General features: G+C 37.7%; 1 protein-coding gene across 4 annotated transcripts in view; it reads left to right on the top strand.

Annotated features, from left to right (window-relative positions):
- Nucleotides 1-20,889, top strand: part of znf385a (zinc finger protein 385A) — an 88,565-nt gene that overhangs the window by 52,332 nt on the left and 15,344 nt on the right. For 3 of the 4 annotated variants that reach the window (XM_081387044.1, XM_081387045.1, XM_081387047.1), the window contains exons 2-4: nt 3,491-3,636; nt 11,277-11,387; nt 18,085-18,256. In XM_081387044.1, coding sequence (XP_081243170.1) covers nt 3,491-3,636; nt 11,277-11,387; nt 18,085-18,256 — 429 coding nt within the window. Of the gene's footprint in view, nt 1-3,490; nt 3,637-7,108; nt 7,682-11,276; nt 11,388-18,084; nt 18,257-20,889 lie in introns of those variants that run through there. The other variant, XM_081387046.1, reaches the window with a different exon arrangement.

Raw genomic sequence — 20,889 nt, 5'->3', positions numbered from 1 at the left:
GAAATAGGATTGCCAAGCTTCAGTATTAGAGAGCGACAGGCACGCCTGAGATTCCATTTATCAGGCCCAAACAGGCTCAGAATTATTCGAGTTTGTTGAATCGCTTCCACTCGCCTTTGATCTTCCTGTGCCCTTCTCTCTATTTATAAACCCCTCCTCCCCCACTCTTTCTACCCCACTTCTCCCATATCCACTCACAGCCCTGTGGATCATTCTCTCCCAAATCCTCTTCCCAAAGATTCCTTTCACACCAGCTCCCTTATCCCTGTGCGCGTTCGTCCTTCGGTCCCTGGCTGCCCCCTTGCCGCAGGATCTTTAAACGGGGTGATTATGGACCCGGCGTGTGTTGAAGGATTCCTAGCATGTCACTGGCTTTAAACGACAACCAAAACCCAGTCCTCCACCCCCCTGCTCCAGTCCGATCAGGTTCCTGCAGCTTGTTAGGAAAATCAGACTCAGATACAGTGGCAGAACAACATCTCTTCATGCGCCACATGGGTTTGATGAGGCTGTTAAGACCGCTGGTATTATCATCACGGCACTTTGTCTGTCAGCAGAGGATCTGGTAGTGTTGCAGTGTCCAATCAAGGTGCTTGTTTGAATCCAGTGGTCTTAGTTGTCATTGTGCAGGTTTAAGATGCGTTCTAGCGCCATATACGTTATCTGAACAGTAAGTATGAAATCTTATTCCCCTTTCTATCCTACATAAACGCATGACACACACACACACACACACACACACACACACACTCGCATGCACTTACCCTGTCACAGTGATTTACAGTGTGAGCTGGGCCCTGAAAGTGTTCTTTAATTTAATGAGGTAATTATACACTAGGGGCAGGAAGCAGACTGGACCTGATTTATGCATGCTGGCCGTGTTGTTTTGACACACACTTTGACTCTGCTGCAAGGACAACTGTCCCCCAACACACTTCGAGTGCACTCGTGTTCTGATCCCCTCTGTGTTTCTCTCTCGGTTGTCAACAAATCTGTGTCGTTTCTCAGCTGGCATGTGAACGTACTAAATGGGTTTGAGAGTTCTCTCGTTGGATCAGTCACACATGTCCTGAATTATGTCAGCACTGTATTGCAGTGACAAGCAAACAGCAACGAGAGTGCCGGTTTACATTAAAGCTTAGTCTTCTGTCTTGTTTATGTGGGTGAAGGGGGAACTGGACGTTCAGCCGAACAGATAGTTTACTTAAAAATTAATGTTATGTTGGTATATAGTGCAATTCATGAACTCCAAAATTGATAAAATATATATATATATTTTTTTTTAGCTTGCATCACGTTTATTTATTTGATCAAAAATACAGTAAAAACAAATACTGTGAAATATTATTAAAAATATATATTTGTCTATTTTAATATATTTTAAAAATGTAATTTATTCCTGTGAATGGTACAGCTGAATTTTCAGTATTCAGTTTCACATGATCCTTCAGAAATAATTCTAATAGGATTATTTCCTATTTTCAGGATTATTTAATAAATATATAATAATATTATTACTTAAATTTCTAAAGAACAGTATTTATTTTAAATCTTTTGTGACATTATAAATGTCTTTACTGTCACTTTTGATCAATTTAATGCATCCCTGCTGAATTAATATATTTTATAATTTTATAAAAAAATTAAAAAAAACTTATCCTAAACTTTTAAGCTGAAAATGATTTGTTGAATTTAATAAAAAAAAAAATTATGGTAAGTGGTTGCACACAATTGATTTTAGCTACATTTAAACAAATGCATTAAGTTGAACTTAAATTGATTAAGTTCAACTTAATGCATTTGTTTAAATGTAACTAAAATCAATTGTGTGCAACCACTTACCATAAAAAAATTGATTAAATTCAACGAATCATTTTTTTTCAGTGTGCGGTGTATATATTGGTCATAAATTTTAAACAAAAGTGTGATTGTTTATTCGATAAAGGTGAAGGATATTAGTAAATAATGGCTTAAATTTCGGTCTGCTTGGCGTCAGAAGACTTGGAATGCAGTGCATGAGTCGTATGGATCACTTTTTGAAATTTGATGGTGCTTTTATTGTGCTTGTATGTCCTGGCAACCATATAATTAAAGAAAATATCTTCTTTTTGTGTCCCATGGAACAAACAACAACATCATAGGATGAGTAAACCACAGAATTTTCATTTTTAGGTGAACTATCCCTTTAAGGCACACTGCGGCACTTTTGAAGAGAACCGTTTGCAGCAAAAGGGAGTATTTAGAGAGTGAGTCATGTGACTTTTGTTGAGCACTGCATCAGGGACCAGCATTGCCCACAAGCGACCACTGGCACTTTCTCTCTCTCTCACCAGCAATCTTGCAACCAGTCTGCCTCCTTATCCTTGCTCTTCTCTTTCTCTCCCCCGCTCTTTATCTCCCTGTGTGCTGTGCAGCCAGTGAGGAGTCTTGCATGGCTAATTTGAGTTAACGATGCCAAGGCTCGTCCAGGCCTGAGGCTCCAGCAGGAGATCAGGAGGAACAGCTGTGGCCAGGCTGAGGCAGCATATCTCTCCAGTGCTCTCTCCATTTCTCCTTCGTTCTGTCTCCCCGCTCATCCTGACATGTATGCCCACAGCAGCACAGCCTAATGACGTTTTCTACGTGAGGAAACCATCTCGACGGCGCTCGGAAGAGCCAGAGAAGTCAGGAGAGAGTAGAGGCTTGACGAGCAATCTTGAAATAGAAGCGGAGAAGGGCAAAAAAAAATCATCCTAGATTAAGAAGGAGACAGGCAGCGAGAGGGAGAGAGATAGAAGGGAACAGATTTAAGACTGCAGGGAACTTGAGGCGAGGAAAATCCAGCAGCAGAAATTAAGCAGCTTAAAGTAACTAAAGCTTAATTCTGACGAGAGGGTCCTCGCACGGTCTCATGCAAGAGGTTGCGCGGGCTGTAAAGGATAAGAGGAGACAGGCTGACAGAGAACAGAGACTCTGTGATGTGGATTGGGAGAGAGAGAGAGAGAGAGAGAGAGAGAGAGAGAGAGAGAGAGAGAGAGAGAGAGAGAGAGAGAGAGAGAGAGAGAGAGAGAGAGAGAGAGAGAGAGAGAGAGAGAGAGAGAGAGAGAGAGAGAGAGAGAGAGAGAGAGAGAGAGAGAGAGAGAGAGAGAGAGAGAGAGAGAGAGAGAGAGAGAGAGAGAGAGAGAGAGAGAGAGAGAGAGAGAGAGAGAGAGAGAGAGAGAGAGAGAGAGAGAGAGAGAGAGAGAGAAAAGAGGGGGCTGTTTCATAACCAAAGGTTGACATCTCTCTGATGAGTTTTGTGCTGACAAAAAAATGTGTCAGCACAGCCACCTCTGAGCCACCGTGCTTCACCTCTGTATGGCAAGAAAGTCATATTTTGAGCAAAAGGAGCTTTATTCAGGCTTGGTGTTACAAATTTAACCTGATGACAGGATTTTAAGCTCATTTGGAAAGTTTAAAGTAAGAATTTGTGCGTTTGGCTTCTTTAACTTCAGTCTTCTTGTCTCTGCAGGAAGCATCAACCGAACTGGGGGTGTCCCTACATTTCTGCGGACCCCCACCGTCATCCAGCCTCATCTGGATATGAAGCCCTTCCTACAGTTTCAAATGGAGACGAATCCTCCACACAGCGTTGGGCTTTTCCACAACTTCAACGCGGTGAGATTATGCCTCTGAAACATCTCTATTGACAGTGTTGCATTATTGCATTACTGTCCGGCCCAAAAAAAAATGAAAAGTTTGGATTTAAATAGGCAAATACTTAAGAGTCTATGAATGGATCATTATTGCAGTGATTATTATGTTTCTAGCATGTTATATGTTTACAACTTCTAACCCTAATTGATGGAGTGTGTAGCTTTTCATTTCTTAAACAACCATGTGGGAAGACACATTATGGCCATATTCCAGGCCATAAACATGTACTGTATGTATATATATGTACTTTTTTTTTTTAAAGGAATTCAGTTAAGTAACCAAGCACTTTGGTTTTGAAAAATGGATAAAGTATCTTGTATATCACGGTTTCCACAAAAATGTTAAGCAGTACAAATGTTTCACTTACATTGATAATAATAATAAATGTTTCTTGAGCAGCAAATAGGCATATTAAAATGATTTCTAAAGGATCATGTGACACTGAAGACTGGAGTAAAGTGTGCCATTACAGAAATAAATAACATTTTAAAATATATTACAAATTTAAATTATAATATTTCACAATATTTTGGTTTTTACAGTTTTTTTTTATCAAATAAATGTAGCCTTCACTGTAAAAAGTGAACAGTTGGATCAACTTAAAAAAATTACTTCAATTGGTAACACCTAAAGAAATTAAGTTTTCTCAACTTAAATTATCACGTTTTATCGTGAAAAATGTGATAATTTAAGTTGAGAAAACTTAATTTCTTTAGGTGTTACCAATTGAAGTATTTTTTTTTAAGTTGATCCAACTGTTCACTTTTTACTGTGTTGGTAAGCAGAAGAGACTTTTTTTCAAAAACATTGCCAATCCCAAAACTTCTGAACAGTGTATATAACAAAGAAAATGGACTTTAAATTTCAGATATAAATAAAAAAGTGATACTGTTTTGCAGGAGCAATATTAAAAGCATGCTCATTTTCATGTCATTCCAAAACAGTGTTATGATTATTATTTTCATCTGTGGAAAACAAACAGTGGGCAACAGTGAAGATGATGATTTTAACTTTCAAGATCTTCAAAGCACATAAAAGTATTAAAGATTTCAGTTGCACGTTATTTTACAGTACGTGTACCGTGTACTTAAAAGTTCAGGGTAATATACGGTAACTACATGGGTTAAGGTTAGGTTTATCTGGTGTGCATTAATGCATCTGATTACATAAAGATAACCTTAAATATTAAACCACTCAGTCTATTTATGATAGCTGGCTTGTTTGTGCATTTGAATTTTCCTGACTGCCTTCCGTTAGACAGTGTAATGCTGTATGAGTTCTCTCGTGTCACAGTGACTTATAGCTAATCATTTTGATTAGCATGCAGCAGCTCATTTCACTCTCTCAGCACTTTTACTCAGAGTCTGTTCCGCACATTTCCCGGACTGCATTCTGTTATGTAAATGAGAATGCTGGTCAGCGAATTGAACAGGAAAGGTTGTGGGATCCACCCATCCTCGAGGTGTCCATCATATGTATTCTCTCTCTTAAATTCCATATATTTGCCTGCACTTGTTGCCAGTGTGAAAGATGGCGTGCCTCTTGGCACAGTATCGTGACACTGAGAAGGAAAGAACACTCTACCCATGCCAGCTCAATAAATCCACATCACATGTTGTTGCCTTCCAATTCTGCCACGTTATTTTCTTTTCAGTAAAAGCCAAGGGATGTTTAAATGTTTTTAAATATGCATGAGCTTGTGAAAGAGTCAGCATCTAAGAGCTTAACTACTGTCTCTTGTTATTTGGCCATTTATTATATATTCAGACACTGAGCTGTAATCTTTAGATTGAGGCAGTTTTAGCATTGCAGCAGGCTATTAATCACAACAGTTAAAAGCTCAATGTGAGAGTGACCGGGTGTCCGACAGCGAAATACTCCTGATGCCCAGTAGGGGGCAATGTTGGAGTGGCTGGAAGGACAGGCTGACCTCTCTCTAGGACACTGCAGTGTTTAGGCTAATGCCTAATGGAATACTGACAAATACAAAAGACCCCTTACACAAGTTGTAATACATAGGCTTTTATTGAGTTATTTATATAATGTTCGGGAAATGCGTATATATATATATAAATATATATATGTGTGTGTATATATAAGCGCTCCTCTCTTTCATATAAAGTGTTTAACATTCTGATTCATAGTGAATAGTTTCCAAACAGTCCTCTATCCTAAGCAGTTCTCTCTTTCATATGTCCTTTCAACTTGGAACTGGAAAGTGTGATTCATTAAAAGGATTCACAGTTTCAAGTCCCTGTACCATGTTTTTTGACTCAGTTATGTTAATTATGGTGGCTTTACTGTACTTTTAATATAAATGTATTCAAGTTTACTGTCACATACTGAGAATATTTGTTCATTGTTCAAAAACGGCTCTGATTAAATGATAAATGACATTCTTAAATAGTTATGTTTTTATTATTTATAAAAACAAACTGCGTCACTTTAACGTAATTAGCTACTATTTATTTGCACTAACTACTTTCTCTAAATTATGATTAGCTTTGTTTGGCAAGCAACAGTTTCAAAGTAGCTTCCCCAACACTGCTTATAAACATAAGATTTGTTGGCTGTGCTCAAGTTGTTCCATCTGAAATCGCATTCATGTTGGAATGCAACAAGCATGATCAAAGCTGATGAAGCTGTAATCAGTTCAAAGTATTACTTATTTTTAAATGTGTTTGTTTGGCCAAATAATTATTTTGCTATGTACATTTCACCAATATCAGATGCTTTTGATCAGCTGTAGATAGAACTGGGACGGACCTCAATCTTCCATTCCTCTACGGTCCAGCTGTAATTTGTCTTTAATGTGATTTGGCCTCTGAGTCAATTTGCCTGCAGGCACTGAGGCACCTGAATCAGTTATACGAAGCAGCTGGTTGTGGCGTGAAGGTGCAGAAAAGCTCCCCAGACACGCTTATTCCGCAGGATCAGGAATTTCGTAGGCGTTAAATCGTGCGGCTTGTGCACCAACTTGTTGCATTTCACCTGCAGCCACCTTCGAGTAAAGCTCACTCGCAGAAGACGACGTTTCTGCGCACAGCTTGCCAATTTTCCTCGCTGAGTAATGCAACTCCACGTGGACTTTTGGAGTTGAAATCTTTTGGCTGCATTCACTCTACCTCTGATGACCCCCTCGAAAAACTGTAATTTTCAAACTTAAGAGCTGGAAGATATCAATCACAAGGCATTATGAGTTCAAATATTTTTGGAAGTTTTTTTAATTGAGCCCGGGTCACAGCTGTATTGGTTCCAAGTGAGTTTTAGAGGTATGTGGCAAGAGCGAGAGGACTGTCATAATGGGGGGAGATGGAGGAGGGCTGAATTCTGCAGCTTGTGCATAAGTGTTTTTGATAGAATGAGGGAGTGAAGGGGTGATTTGGGGAGTGAGAAAGAAAAAAACTGAGGGAGTGCATGACATTCTTAGTGCATCTGAGCAAAATAAGCAGTCAGCGAGTGAGCATGTAGGACAGAAAGAGGAAGGAGATCTTTGAAAGAGCACAGGAAAGGGACGACAGAATTTATTAGTGGAGAAAAAAAGGGGAAGGAAAGGACAGAAAAAGCCAGTGAGAAGCAGAGGAAAATGAAGAGAGAGCATCCAACCAGGAGCGCAGTCTTGGCTTGCTGTGAAGTGTCAGGAAGGATGGAGGGAGGAATGGAAGGAAGGTGGATGAGATTAAACAGCGGAGAACGAGAAACTGATCCCTAACGGCAAGAGTGACGAGCGACGGTGGAAAAGAAGAGACAAAACTAGGAAGAGAGACATCAATTAATCATATCCTGGACCTGTAAGCGCAAGAATTGCTCGCTGTCATCCCCAGAAGGGGGCACAGAAGCGTGCGAACGCGAGAGTGTGGGAGAATCAGGTGGTGTGGTGTGGGACAGCCAGGATCCCTTCAGGATGAGTGACACTCTCGCACACACCCTCCCACACACAAACACGCGCTCCCTCATGGAGGATCCAATGCAGCTGCGAGATCCAGGCGCTGCCGGGGATATGAAGGTGAGTGCCCTCCGGCTAGCTCAGGCAGAGAGCTGGGGACTTTTCTCTGGGTCTCAAGCGCTGGACGCTGAACGGCATTCGTTTTCTTCGTGGGTTGTTTTATCTGCCATCGCACCTTCTTCTGTGTTTGAACGCAGTGCATTTTGGGCTAGTGGTGTCCGGCGTGCTGTGTTTGTATTAACTGACATGGGATCTTGTTGTAAGTGGAAGGGGAGACTCTTGTGAATTACGTTTTTTTTAAACACATTTATTTATGGTTTAAATCTATTTTACATGTTTCCTTTAAAGGGATAGTTTACCCAAAATCATTTACTCATTTAATCAATGTTTTCACGTTTTTGCCCATACAGTGAAAGTCAATGAGGTTCAAAACATTGGACCCTTTTGACTTTCATTGTATGAAAAAAAAAAACTTATTTTACATCATGTTCCACAGAGTAAAGTCAGTAAAAGAGTGAGTAAAAGATGACAGAATTTTTATTTTTGCATGAACTATCATTTTAAAGGGTCATTAAAGGGTCTGTGTTTTTATAGTAAGAATGATCTGGCAATTTTTGAGCAGTTATCAGTGTGTGGGATGCGGTTTTCCAGAGGGAGCATCAGGAGGTCATATGACAGACACAGTGCTTGCCAATTGGATAAATGTAACATGCACTGTTAATTGCTCACTTTGATAATTAGTATAGATGCAGCGTCTGCCAACATCATAAAAATACAGCATGTTATAGAGGCTTCCATAAAACATGAACAATACACACGCCTTAAAGGAATATTTCACTCAAAAATTAATCATTTACTTTACATCATGTCATCCTGTATGTATTCCAAAATAAAATATGTTTTATTTAACATATAGAGAGTTTTAAGATATATGTTTTTTTCCACATATACAAAGAAAGTCAATGGAGTTTAAGTTTAGTGTTGTTTTGGACCCCATTGACTTTCATTCTGTGGACAAAAACAGTTCTTCAAAATAACTTATTTTGTGTTCCGCGCAGACAGAAAGTCATGATGTAAAGTAAAATGAGGACCGAATATTCATTTTTAGGTGAACTGTCCCTTTAAGGCATCTTTCAGCTGTGGTTTGGTGGTTTCATTAGTTTGATTCTTGTAGCATCATCATAAAGCCGTATCATGACATTGTTGAAGTTTAAGGAAATTGGTTGGGATAGTTATGTCTCTCAAATGAGAGAGTCAAAGGAATAAATCAACTTCAGCAGAAGACCACTTCAATGCAGTGCTATTTTTACTTAATAATGCGAAGCATGATGGACCAACACCCATGATTTTGGTCTAGAAACGCATTTTAACTTCTGTATGCTATTAAATCTTGATTAGCAGGGCGTTCTGAGTTGAAATGCAGCCAGCAGACTTTTAAAAAAGACATGAGCCTTAAAAGTAATCTTTTTCTGAGCTTTGATTTTTCCTGTGAATCCTGCCGGAGCCCCTCCTCCATCCGTTTCCTCGCTGAGGCTGTTAGTACTGACAGTTGTATCTATTGATGTGTTCTAGCTGGAGGTGTTCTGATTACCCTGCTAACTGCCAGCTTCACTTAATCCTCTTGAGATTCATGAAGGCAAAGCCATAGAACAACATCATTGTGGCTAATCCACTGCCTGTCTGACTGATGTAATGTGGACGTTACACATGCACAATGGCATCAGGGTCCTCGACGGTTACGGTGACGCAGAAAACAAACAAGTTTTCGGGCCTGTGCCAAAAGAGATAAAAGGCAAAAATCGGAGGAAATCCGGTTCAAGAACGCTAACCTACAGTCGGTGGACACTGTCATCCTGAACCACGTCTCGGCTCTGTGTTTGCTTCTAGTAGGGGGTTGCCTGGATACGTTTCGTTTGCAGAGTTTCAAAATGTTTTTGTTTGACTAAGAGAATATTCATTTCAGGTTCTCTCGCGTTTCCCAGCCAAGAGGAGATGTTCCAAACGGGCCTGGCTTAGTCTATTGTTTTTAGAATTTGGAATAAAAAGCACAACCATTATAGATGTTTTTGAAAGGTTAAACATTTTCTTTCTGCAACTGGCTGTATTGGAAATCATGTATCCCAGGCATTCTTTATTAGTCCAAAAAAATTAGTCAAGTTTGACTGTTTTCCAGAAAGAATGACTTGGTAAATTTATGCACGCAGATTAGCTGCATCATATTGTATAAAATGTCATGTCGAAATACTCAAATGAAATGAATCTATATCAAGTGAATAATCATGCTGGGAATCATAGGACAATAGAGCACTGAATGCAGACCACAAAGGCCAAAAGATTTTTGGACTGCGACCATCAGGCTTTGTGCATTAAGCTGGTCATAAACAGAGGCTTAACCATTGGCGCTATGAGATGCGGTACTTAGGATAGTGGGTTAAATTTATATTAAAAGTCTGACAACTCACATTATGGACACTGAAACAGAAACAATTTAATGTGTGTCTGTGATGTACTGTATGTACACGGTACAGTATATTATCTACATACTGTAAATATAATATGTGTGGGAATTACATATATATATACAGTCAAACCAAAATTTATTCAGACACCTTTAACATTTCTCACATTAGCACATTTATTCGCTATAGTTTAGAAAATGGTATGATAAGAACTCAGGGTTATCAAATCAGTTGATATTTCACTGGTTTTGGCCATCCTTCTCACAAATGAATTAGGTTGAATATCTGTCAGCTGTTAAATTTAAGTACACAATTAGATAATACCAATTAAAATGTTTAGGTCAACCAATTAACCAAGCAACGCTTAATTTTGTTCAGTCTCTGGTGTAAAAAGGTCGCATTAGTAATTAAAGAAAAAACACTTAAGCAAAACATGGTCAGGTCAAAGTGTCTGAATAATTTTTGTCTGAATAATAACCCTAACCCATAATTTTACTGGTAGTCCACTGTATGAAGACTTTTTGGGTATAATATGTCACAGTTTACTTTATTTTGCTATCCTCACTTACATAAAAATGAACTATAGTGTCCTGCACCCACTAGTAAAAAAACAAACAAAAAAACATCAATATTATATCTGGCATCTGAATAATTTTTGGTTTGACTGTGTATATATATACAAATATTTTTTAATTAAATATCTTTGTAATATTTTCCTTAATATTATCTGTTAATATTATTTAATTGACCAGATCTAACATGAACTAATTATAAACAGTCAAGTACCAAACTGGAACAAATGTATTGCGCATTGTTAGTTATTTATCCAGTAGATTCTATTCAGGAATTTTGGTATGCAGTCTATATGCTGGTTTAGAAATGATCTAGTGTAATGTGGCTTCTTTAATGGAAAGTGGAGTTATTAGGTTGTCTTCGTTTATTATCTAAGTCATTGATATTTTGAAACTTGACGAACAACATTTGTGCAAGAGATGAGCTGCTCACCCTGACTTGATCTCACAGGTGTCCTGACTCTTTGCACCATATGTTCACCCTTTAGCCATGTTCTACTGCCACCTAGACCTTTCCATCAACATGATTAATGACCTTGTCTGTCTAACGGGAGCCGGATCAGAGTTTAGTTTCACAAGTCCTTTCTCTTTTCCCTTTCCCCCTTTCTCCTGTTCTGTGTTCAGATGGATCCTGTTCAGAAGGCAGTGATCAACCACACCTTTGGAGTCCCACTGGTGAAGACCAAACGGCCAATCATTTCCTGTAATGTCTGCCAGATCCGTTTCAACTCTGAGGTGAGGCATCTGATATTGGACTGTTTGACATGCATGTTCTCTTTGGTGGCTTACTCAGCTGGCTTATTGAATTGAAGACATGAAATCGTATATAGATTTCTTAGATTGAGCTTTCTATGTAATATGAGTGTTATGTTTATGTTGCTGAGATACTTTGCACACTCTGCTTTCTAGTCCGGAAATAGCCAATGGCAAATCCTCTTTGAAGTACTGTATCCGCATAGCATGTCAGAGCGAATTCTTACAGGATGATGCCTTTTTCTTTCTTTCTACGATTAAAAAGAGTTTAAAGAAAATCTCTCTCAACATACAGTAATATCTCAATTATAAGATATTATTTCCACCAGGAAATGCTACAGAAACCTTCCTACAAAAACAACGTTCCATTTTAGACTTTTATTGCAAGATTCCTATTGCACATTTTGCAGTTCCAATATTCCTCGCGCATCAATGAAAGCAATTATGTTAGTTGTTTATGCTTCGCTTGTTTGGGGGGAAACTTAAGCCTGATATATTCTGGGCTGAATTCACTTGCAGCTGTGGCAGACATTGTGACATGTGTGAGATTAGTAACAGAGCAGGACCTGGGAGTGTCCCACTAGCCTGCGCTATTTTTACGGACGAGAACTGTAATCATGGGCAGAAAGTGGCTTTCTTGGTGTGAGCCTGTAATCTTGGGCCTCCAGTTGAGCAGATCTTTAAACTGCATCCACAGACAATGAAAAACAGGGAGAAGACGGAGAGGCCAAGCCTGCATGTGAAGACCTGCGAAAATAGCTGTTAGCCCAGCTCGCTTTTAATGATTTATGGGGAGAGATTTTGAGTCAACTCAGCAATTCTCTGAAACAACTGGACTTAAGAGTTGTAATAGGATCACTGGAGGTGATATTTCATGGAGGTGAAGATTAGATTGAAGTTGTATACTGCAGTTATTTCCATCATCTAATGTTGCTTTGTTTTGGTTCATAGTAAATATCCTAGACGGTTGTTAGTTCAGCTATAAATTCCATATCCCAAAGTGCCACCCAAAGATGCCTTTAGTTTACAATCTGGTTCATGACCCTCAAGTCAAACAAGCTTGACACAAGTGTGCTTGTAAATAATAATGCATGCTGTTCAATAAACCTTAAGCACTTGACTACAGATTAGCCATCTCTGACACCTGCAGCTGTCCTGGTTTGTAAAAGATAGGCATATAATTTCAACACCCCTGCTTTGCATTTAACTACACACTCACACATGTTTTCGTGTTTCATGGGGACTTTCCATAGACGTAATGGTTTTTATACTGTACAAACTGTATATTCTATCCCCTTACACTACCCCTACCCCTAAACCTACCCATCACATTAAAAAAACTGCATTTTTACATTTAAAAAAAATAGTTTATACCAGATTTACAAATGAGGATGTCCCTAAAGGGAGATTTTTGGAGATTTTGTCAGGTTTTTGGTCACTTCTTAAATTTGTCCCCAAAATATAGCTAAATAGGTACACACACACACACAACCACATGGCACTTTCCATAAAAAGAGTACAAGCCTGCTTTTTTTCTTCTTCTTATTATTATTATTATTATTATATAATTTTGTTATACATCTTGCAAAAAAATTAATTTATATTTTGATCATATTTTTAAATAACATGGGTAAGGGCTGATGCTTAATAAATACAAATAATATGACTCATATCAGTTTAACGCATTAAGTGAAAAGTATGACATTTTATTTATTCATTTATTTATTAATTCATTTATTCTTACATTTTTCAAATGATTTTATTTTTTTTTCATTTATTCATTTAGTATGATTTTTAAGGGGATACATTGTGTGTTTAAAACTACCTACTTTTCATGCTAGGTTAATTTTACGTTAGATTATAACATAAAAAAAACATAACATGGGTATTGATTTTTTTTTTTAAAAGTGTGCTGTATCTGTGGACAGTGCCACATGCAAACACTCATAAACCTTCATACAAACTCGCACATTCTTTAGTCATTGTCCTAACAATTTAAACTCTTATTTATTTTTAAAGTTGTCAGGCATCGAGTGTTCACGGCGTCAAATCAGTTGTGAGCGAAAAACGGAGAGATCAAAAGAAAAGACATCAAACAATTGCAAGTTTGCATGTTTTATTAGAAATCGTGCTACTTCTTTCATGCATTGTTGCACTGGAAATGATTCAGCTACGTTAGGAGATTAAATTATACAATGCCATGTTTCATTAAATGGTTACACAGAGCAACGAGTCTACATTTTCTTCCTCTACTATGCCGAATAAAGCAATGCATTTGTTCCTTGAAAATATCTAATCCCTCGCCTCCTTCCCATCATCATTTCACGCTCCATTATGGATTCATAGATTCCACACCCCCCAGTGCCGATGACTGAGGACATTTGTGGTGGAAAAAGCAGACAATTGGCCGCCAGCAAGTGTTATCTGATGCATTCATCAAACTAGGAGCTCCGACTTGTGTTATGCAGTGCTGCCAGTGTCCCTCTGTCCCTTTCACTCTAGCGCAAGATGGAGGTATAACCTTGCAGCGCTGCAGAAGTGATGTCACCATATTGTGTCACTGTTGCTGCAGGACAGGGTTGAATGCGTGTCCCTCCCCCTGCCAGAGCTGCAGTGGCCCACCGATGTCGCACAATTTCCGCCATTCACTGGCTGGTTTTCCGTCACTAGGGCAAATTAACCTTCCTTCCATGTGTGGGATGAGCGTTGTGACTCGGGAATAGCCACAGCTGTCAATCCTCCTCATGCAGCCCTTTCCCATTTTGTTGTGGTAATTATATTTATGTTGGTGTATGTTGCGTTACATACTGTTCACACGTGGTTCAATGAGACTGGGACAATCTGGTCTCTGTGTCCTAATTTGTCCTTGGAAAAGTTCTTCATGCTCATGCTTCCTGTTTTTCCATCGTTGTGCTTAGAAGAATTAATCTTGTGCTCTCAAAACCAACTCATCTCTCTTATGTAAAACCCTGTGCCATCTGGGCGAGAACTTTCCTTGTTTCCTTATTCTATTGATAGCGCTGCATTCATACCAGCACTTCATTCTCATTGGCACATTTTGGATTTGGCTTGGTAATTGTATTCATATCTAATGGCTGAGGTATTTTCAACACATAATGCATGCCCTCTCTTGTAAGTCACTTCATTATCAAAGACTTAACTGAGAATTTCAATTAATGAATTCTGCGTGTGGGTTGAGTATTCTGGCCAAAACAGCTTAGCTACAAACTGGTTGTTAAAAATAAGTATGTTTCTAAAGGATAGTGTCATTTTATCAGGTTTTTTTTTTTAAATACCAGAACTGAATGATGCTCAGTTGCATTCTCATGAATGCATTCTTTCGGCAATGCGGGCAGACCACCATACAAAAATACTCAAGACAGAGAACTGTACTACTATTCGGTGTTGGCGCAATGGCGCTGCTGAATCTACGGCATGAAAAGGACAACATAAGCAGTCTAGTCCAATTCCCGAATCTTACGAACCTGTTCTTTTTAGTGAATCAAAATTATGCATTGCGACCAGTGTAGTCTGACTCTCAAACAAATGACTTTAATGAATAGGTTCTTTTTAGTGAAAACATACAGTGTATACAGTGTAGACTGATTCTTGAATGAATGATTCTAATAAGCAGTTTCTTTTTATTGTATCAAACGAATACAGCTTACAATTAACTGTGAGAAATGTAGTTTCTGATTGGTTGTTCATTCATTCAACAATGTGTAAAGATGCACATTATGAGTTTTGTCAGTAGTATATATACTGTATATAGTCAAAGCCAATTATTTGCTTTCATTTATGACACCTCTAAAAGACGGTCTGTGTAAATGCATTATTAAAGAATTAATTTTTTTAAAACAATAATAAAGATAATTATTATTCAAGGATTAAAAAAAATGACAGCATTTTTATTCAATATTTAGTCCTTACTAAAAGAATTGCTAAGAGGAATTGGAACTAGAACCGTTAAATTCTTTACTAATACCATTCCTAGTCACAGACTGTTTAAAAAAATACTTGGAATCTCCAGTACTGACTGTATTCTCTGTAACTCATGGTTGTGATTACCGCACTAGACAGTTTGAGTCTGTTGCTTGCACGTGGCAATGGCATGAACTGTGTTTCTCATTTGTTTTTGGATGCATATTCTTTCTTCTGCATTTTTTTCTTCCCTCTGTTTCAAGTCTGATCAGTTATACATACATTTTTTTGTCTGTGTCACCTCTGTCTAAAACATATGGAGCACCTGTGCGTTAGCCCCATATCCATTGAGTTCTCTGTTGGTTTCCGCCAGAACCACATGGCTATCTTCTCCTCTTTCCTCCTTAATCCCAAGGATCGCCGCTCTTTTAGTACTTCTTTCCCACATCCTCCTCAGTTTCCTATGTGCTTTAGACAGGCAGCTTCTTCAAACCCCTGAAGGCTTCGATTACAGACCACCAGCTATATAAGGTTCTGTCATCACCAATTACAGCCCACAACCTGCCACAACAGACAGGAAGGGCCAACCTAATGCCGTTCCCTCAAGTGTACCCTAACGGTCTTAAAGGCCTATCCGAGCTGTCTTAATCTCTTTGTTCCCATGAGTCTCTGCTGGGGTTCCACGCCTCTTTTAATGTTGTGAGCGTCTGAGCCCTGGATGACACTCTGGTATGAGTCTCTTGGTCCTGCTCCCAGTGTCTGCAGCAACGGTTGTCAACTCATTCTCAGTTTCACACAACAGCTAATCCAGCCATTTAATAATCATCATCATGTTTGTCCTTATGGGACACATTCTGAGGCCATGGCTGTTTTGGGAAGCGGCTGCTAGTTGATCTGTTTGAAGCGTGCTGCTGGGAGGCAGGACAGATATGCATTGTGCTCCCCTGTTATGAGGATGCAGACCGCAGGCCGCAGGCGACAGCTCCAGTGTGAGCATCTCTGGAAATATCTCCTCGTGTGTTCCTGCTAGAGGTCAAGTCAGCGTGATCGATGAGTGGACTAGATTGTGCCACATCAGAGAAGTGGAATTGTTTATGCAGATTAGAGCTTTCACAGTAGTCAACTGTTTTGTGTTTCCTTTGGTTTTGCACTGTTTCTGCACTGACCGCTGAGACGGCTAAATATGTCCTTTCACTTAACAATGGTCTCATTCTCTCTACTTATACAAACACAGTGTTGCCCTCAGCGTTCTCACAGCGTTTTTAAAGATTGCGCAGAGAGAACTTAAGGGGTTTTATGTTAGAATGGTGTCGTGTTAGCGGCCCCTAAGTTAATAACTAATGTTCGTTGCGACGGAAGTGAATCAATCAAAACTAACTTTAGCTGGACAATAACTTTATTCTAGAGCTGCTGTAAAGCCAAAACCATCTCAATCTCTAAAACTTTAATTTACTATTATCACTGTAAGGCTGCTTTGAAACAATCTATATTGTTAAAAGCGCTATATAAATGAAGGTGACTTGACTTGATAATGAAATCATGGGAAAAGACCTCATATTCTTTGTCTGATGTTATAAATTATTTTGTGTAATTTATTTTATTATTAATAATAATAAATTAAATACAATTAGTAGGGCTGTCAAAAGATTAATCGCGATTAATCACATCCAAAATAAAAGTTTGTTTACATAATATATGTGTGTGTTCTCTGTATAATTATTTTGTATATATAAATACACACACATGCATGTATATATTTAAGAAATATTTGCATACATATACTGTATATATTTATATATAATTTATATTATAAATATATTATAAATATAATTTTTATATATATAAATTAAACATTTTTCTTACATATATACAAGCATGTGTGTGTATTTATATATACAAATTATACACAGTACACACACATATATTATTTAAACACAAACTGTTATTTTGGATGCGATTAATCGCGATTAATCTTTTGACAGCCCTAATAATTAGTAATGTTAGTATTTAATTTAAAGTTAATATAATTTAAATAATAATAAAATTGTATTCAAATAATTAAAACAACTTTGCTTATTATTATTATTATTATTAAATTAGTGTATATCCAGAATACATTTTTTTGTCATTTAATGGTATACATAATTTTATGTAATTTATTTTAATAATAATAATAATAATACATTAAATTATTGGTAACCCTTTTTATTTTAATGTGTTCTTGTTACATGTATTTACTATAGTTATAACTATAAATTAGGCATAATTACATGCAACTAACCCTAAACCAAACCCTAATCATACACTAACCCTATAGTAAGTACATGTAGTTAATTATTATTACTCAGTACTTAAATGTATAATTACACTGTAATAGGGACACATTAAAATAAAGTGTAACCAAAAATATTTTTATTATTAATAATAATAATAATGTTGATAATAATATAATTTGTATTAAAAAAGTTCAAATAACTTAAAGTTTACAAAACTTCTTTTACATGTCTTAAAAATAAATTTAAGACAGTCAGTTTCACACTCACAGAAAATAGATGTCATGTGGCATCAGTGTCCTGGGACTAGCATGTAGGTATAAGCCCATTTTATGACTCCTGGATGAGACATCCAGTACCAGATGTCAAATATGGCCTGCAAACTTCTTGTACTCTACCTGTTTTGTTTGTGTGCAGCTCCTTGTGGATTTTGAAAGGTGTGCTCATAGAATGTTTAAGCAGCATTACCTGTGTGTTCATTTCAGAGTCAGGCAGAAGCCCACTACAAGGGGAACCGTCATGCTAGGAGAGTCAAAGGCATCGAGACCTCAAAGAGCCGCCCACAAGACAGTGACAAACCTCCTCCCGGGCCCGTCTCGTCCCCCTCACCTACGGGACCCTTGCCGGCTGTCTTAGACACCGAGCCCAATAAAACAGGTAAGAGCTTGAGAATAAGTGACTTTGTACATTATAGTGATTGTAAAACATTCACATCTGGTCTTCTATGCTCACTCACACAGAACCTTTGGAAAGTAAAGACATTCATTTGAACAATATAAAGCTACGCAGTGTATTCTGCTTCAAAATTCTTAAAAGAGATGACTGGAAAGCGAGGATGCACTAATTCACCCTATGAATCAAAACTAGGACATGAAGACACCGCAAATATTCAATCTGTGTGTGGTCTGACCTCACTCTTCAGCAAGCAACCAATCGAACATTCCCATCGCTGAAGGTCTAGGGTCTGTCACAGGGCAAAACTGTACAATAACAGAAAGAGGCAAAGACAACATTCCTCAGTCCCAGCACAAGATTTAAAATAGCTAGTTTATGAAATATAAGATGGTGCAATCCTTGTTGAAACATCTTGAGGAAGTCTGTGTAAAGGTCTTGAACACGGACCACCTTATTCAGAGCCTAATTTTACTAGAGTGGCGTGACTGACCTTGACCACTTGATTTGCAGCTTTATTAGGAAGGCCTAGCTGATGTGTTTATGGAGCTGTGTTCAGGGTTATTAGGTATTAAAAGCTCATTTGTCTCTGCATCAGAATAAACTTTAGGATTAGGAGGGATGGGTTGGAGCAGAGGATGAGCAGTGAGTGAGAGTTTGTGAGACATAGATTGTGGATGTAAAAAAGTTCAGAGGTCTGAGGATTAGTTAAGAGGGAGAAGGGAAACATCACAGTTGATCTTGGTTTAATGAGTGATTAAACATTGGCAGATCATAATGATGGTAAGATGAAACGAGGGCGCAGAGTTTATAAACTGCCAGAGGGTGGGTGACTCCCTCATGTGCCTGTTTTCTTTCCCTGTGTCTCTATGTCTCCGCTCCCTGCCCTTTCCATTATTGCCAGGCTCAATTTGTATCAAACCATCAGCCCCCACAACTAGATGTTTTATGACAAGCTTTAACCCTCATGTGGTGTTCAAAACCCTATAACACCTGTGGTGTTCCCGGTCAAAAATGACCGGCCCATAAAAAAAAGCTTATAAATCACTCATTATACCATATTTTCACCCAATCTTGGATTCAATCTTTTTGTCAACATGTTCTCTTTCAATTAGGACTGGTTTTATATTTTGATTTGCATCTGAATAATCATTGGCCTCATTTATTTGAGAGTAGGCATTTCATTTTTTGAGTAATTTTTTTAACATTTTTGAATAATTTTGGAAATATTAAATAAAATCTGAAGAAAATTGGTATTGTTGATCACACTAGTCAACTTAAAATTTTCACCAGGAATTTTGTTTTTAAAAACTTTTATTTTGTATAAAATGGTACATTGTCACACTTGTGGTGTTCCCGGTCAAAAATGACCGGCCCATAAAAAAAAGCTTATAAATCACTCATTATACCATATTTTCACCCAATCTTGGATTCAATCTTTTTGTCAACATGTTCTCTTTCAATTAGGACTGGTTTTATATTTTGATTTGCATCTGAATAATCATAGGCCTCATTTATTTGAGAGTAGGCATTTAATTTTTTGAGTAATTTTTTTAACATTTTTGAATAATTTTGGAAATATTAAATAAAATCTGAAGAAAATTGGTATTGTTGATCACACTAGTCTACTCTAATATTTCACCAGGAATTTTGTTTTGAAACTTTTGTTTTGTAAAAAATATGGCACATAGTCACACTTGTGGTGTTCCCGGTCAAAAATGACCGGCCTATAAAAAATAGCTTATAAATCACTCATTATGCATTATTATCACCCAATATTGGATTCAATCTTTTTGTCCACTTGTTCTCTTTCAGTTAGGACTGGTTTTATATTTCTATTTGCATCTGATTAATTGTAGGCCTCATTTATTTGATAGTAGGCATCTCATTTTTTGAGTAAAAAAAACATTATTTTTTAATAATTTTGGAAATATTAAATGAAATCTGAAGAAAAGTGGTACTGTTGATCACACTAGTCTACTTTAATATTTCACCAGGAATTTTGTTTTGAAAAACTTTTATTTTGTACAAAATGGCACAGAGTTACACTTGTGGTGTTCCACTGGGCCATTGAGGGCCACTGTTTCAATTGGCCATTGAAAGTGAATGGGAGAGACGTGTTAGAAGTCCATGAGGAATATCTTTACTTCTGAGTGATGGATTATGGTGAGTTTGGGCTCTTTTTAATCTTAACAATCTCATGTAAATAATGATGTGCCATTTTCCACAATTTCTGCATGCTTCATTGAGTTATGAGTTAAAACGCGACATAAGTGCTAGGCTACATCTATATTCAAGGCTCTGTGAGCGCATGTGGGGGTTTGTGTGTTACAACTCAATTAGGAATATCTTTAGATCTGAGTGATGGATTATGCTGAGTTTGGGCTCTTTTTAATAGTGATAGTCTGCTGAAAATAATGATGTACAGTTTTCTACGAACTGTGCATGCTTTGTGAAGTTATGAGCGAAAACCAAACACGAGTGCTTCATGAGTATATACTGGGCTATGTGCGTCTGTGGTATTTTCTGTGTTAGAACACCATGAGGAATATCTTTAGATCTGATTGATGGAATATATTGAGTTTGGGCTCTTTTTAATCGTGAGCTCCTGCTGTAAA

The sequence above is a fragment of the Scardinius erythrophthalmus genome, assembly GCF_964197995.2.
Source record: "Scardinius erythrophthalmus genome assembly, chromosome: 15".
In the NCBI taxonomy this organism is placed as follows: Eukaryota; Metazoa; Chordata; class Actinopteri; order Cypriniformes; family Leuciscidae; genus Scardinius; species Scardinius erythrophthalmus.
The sequence above is the reverse complement of the archived record's forward strand: the minus strand, read 5'-3'. Positions and strand labels throughout refer to the sequence as shown.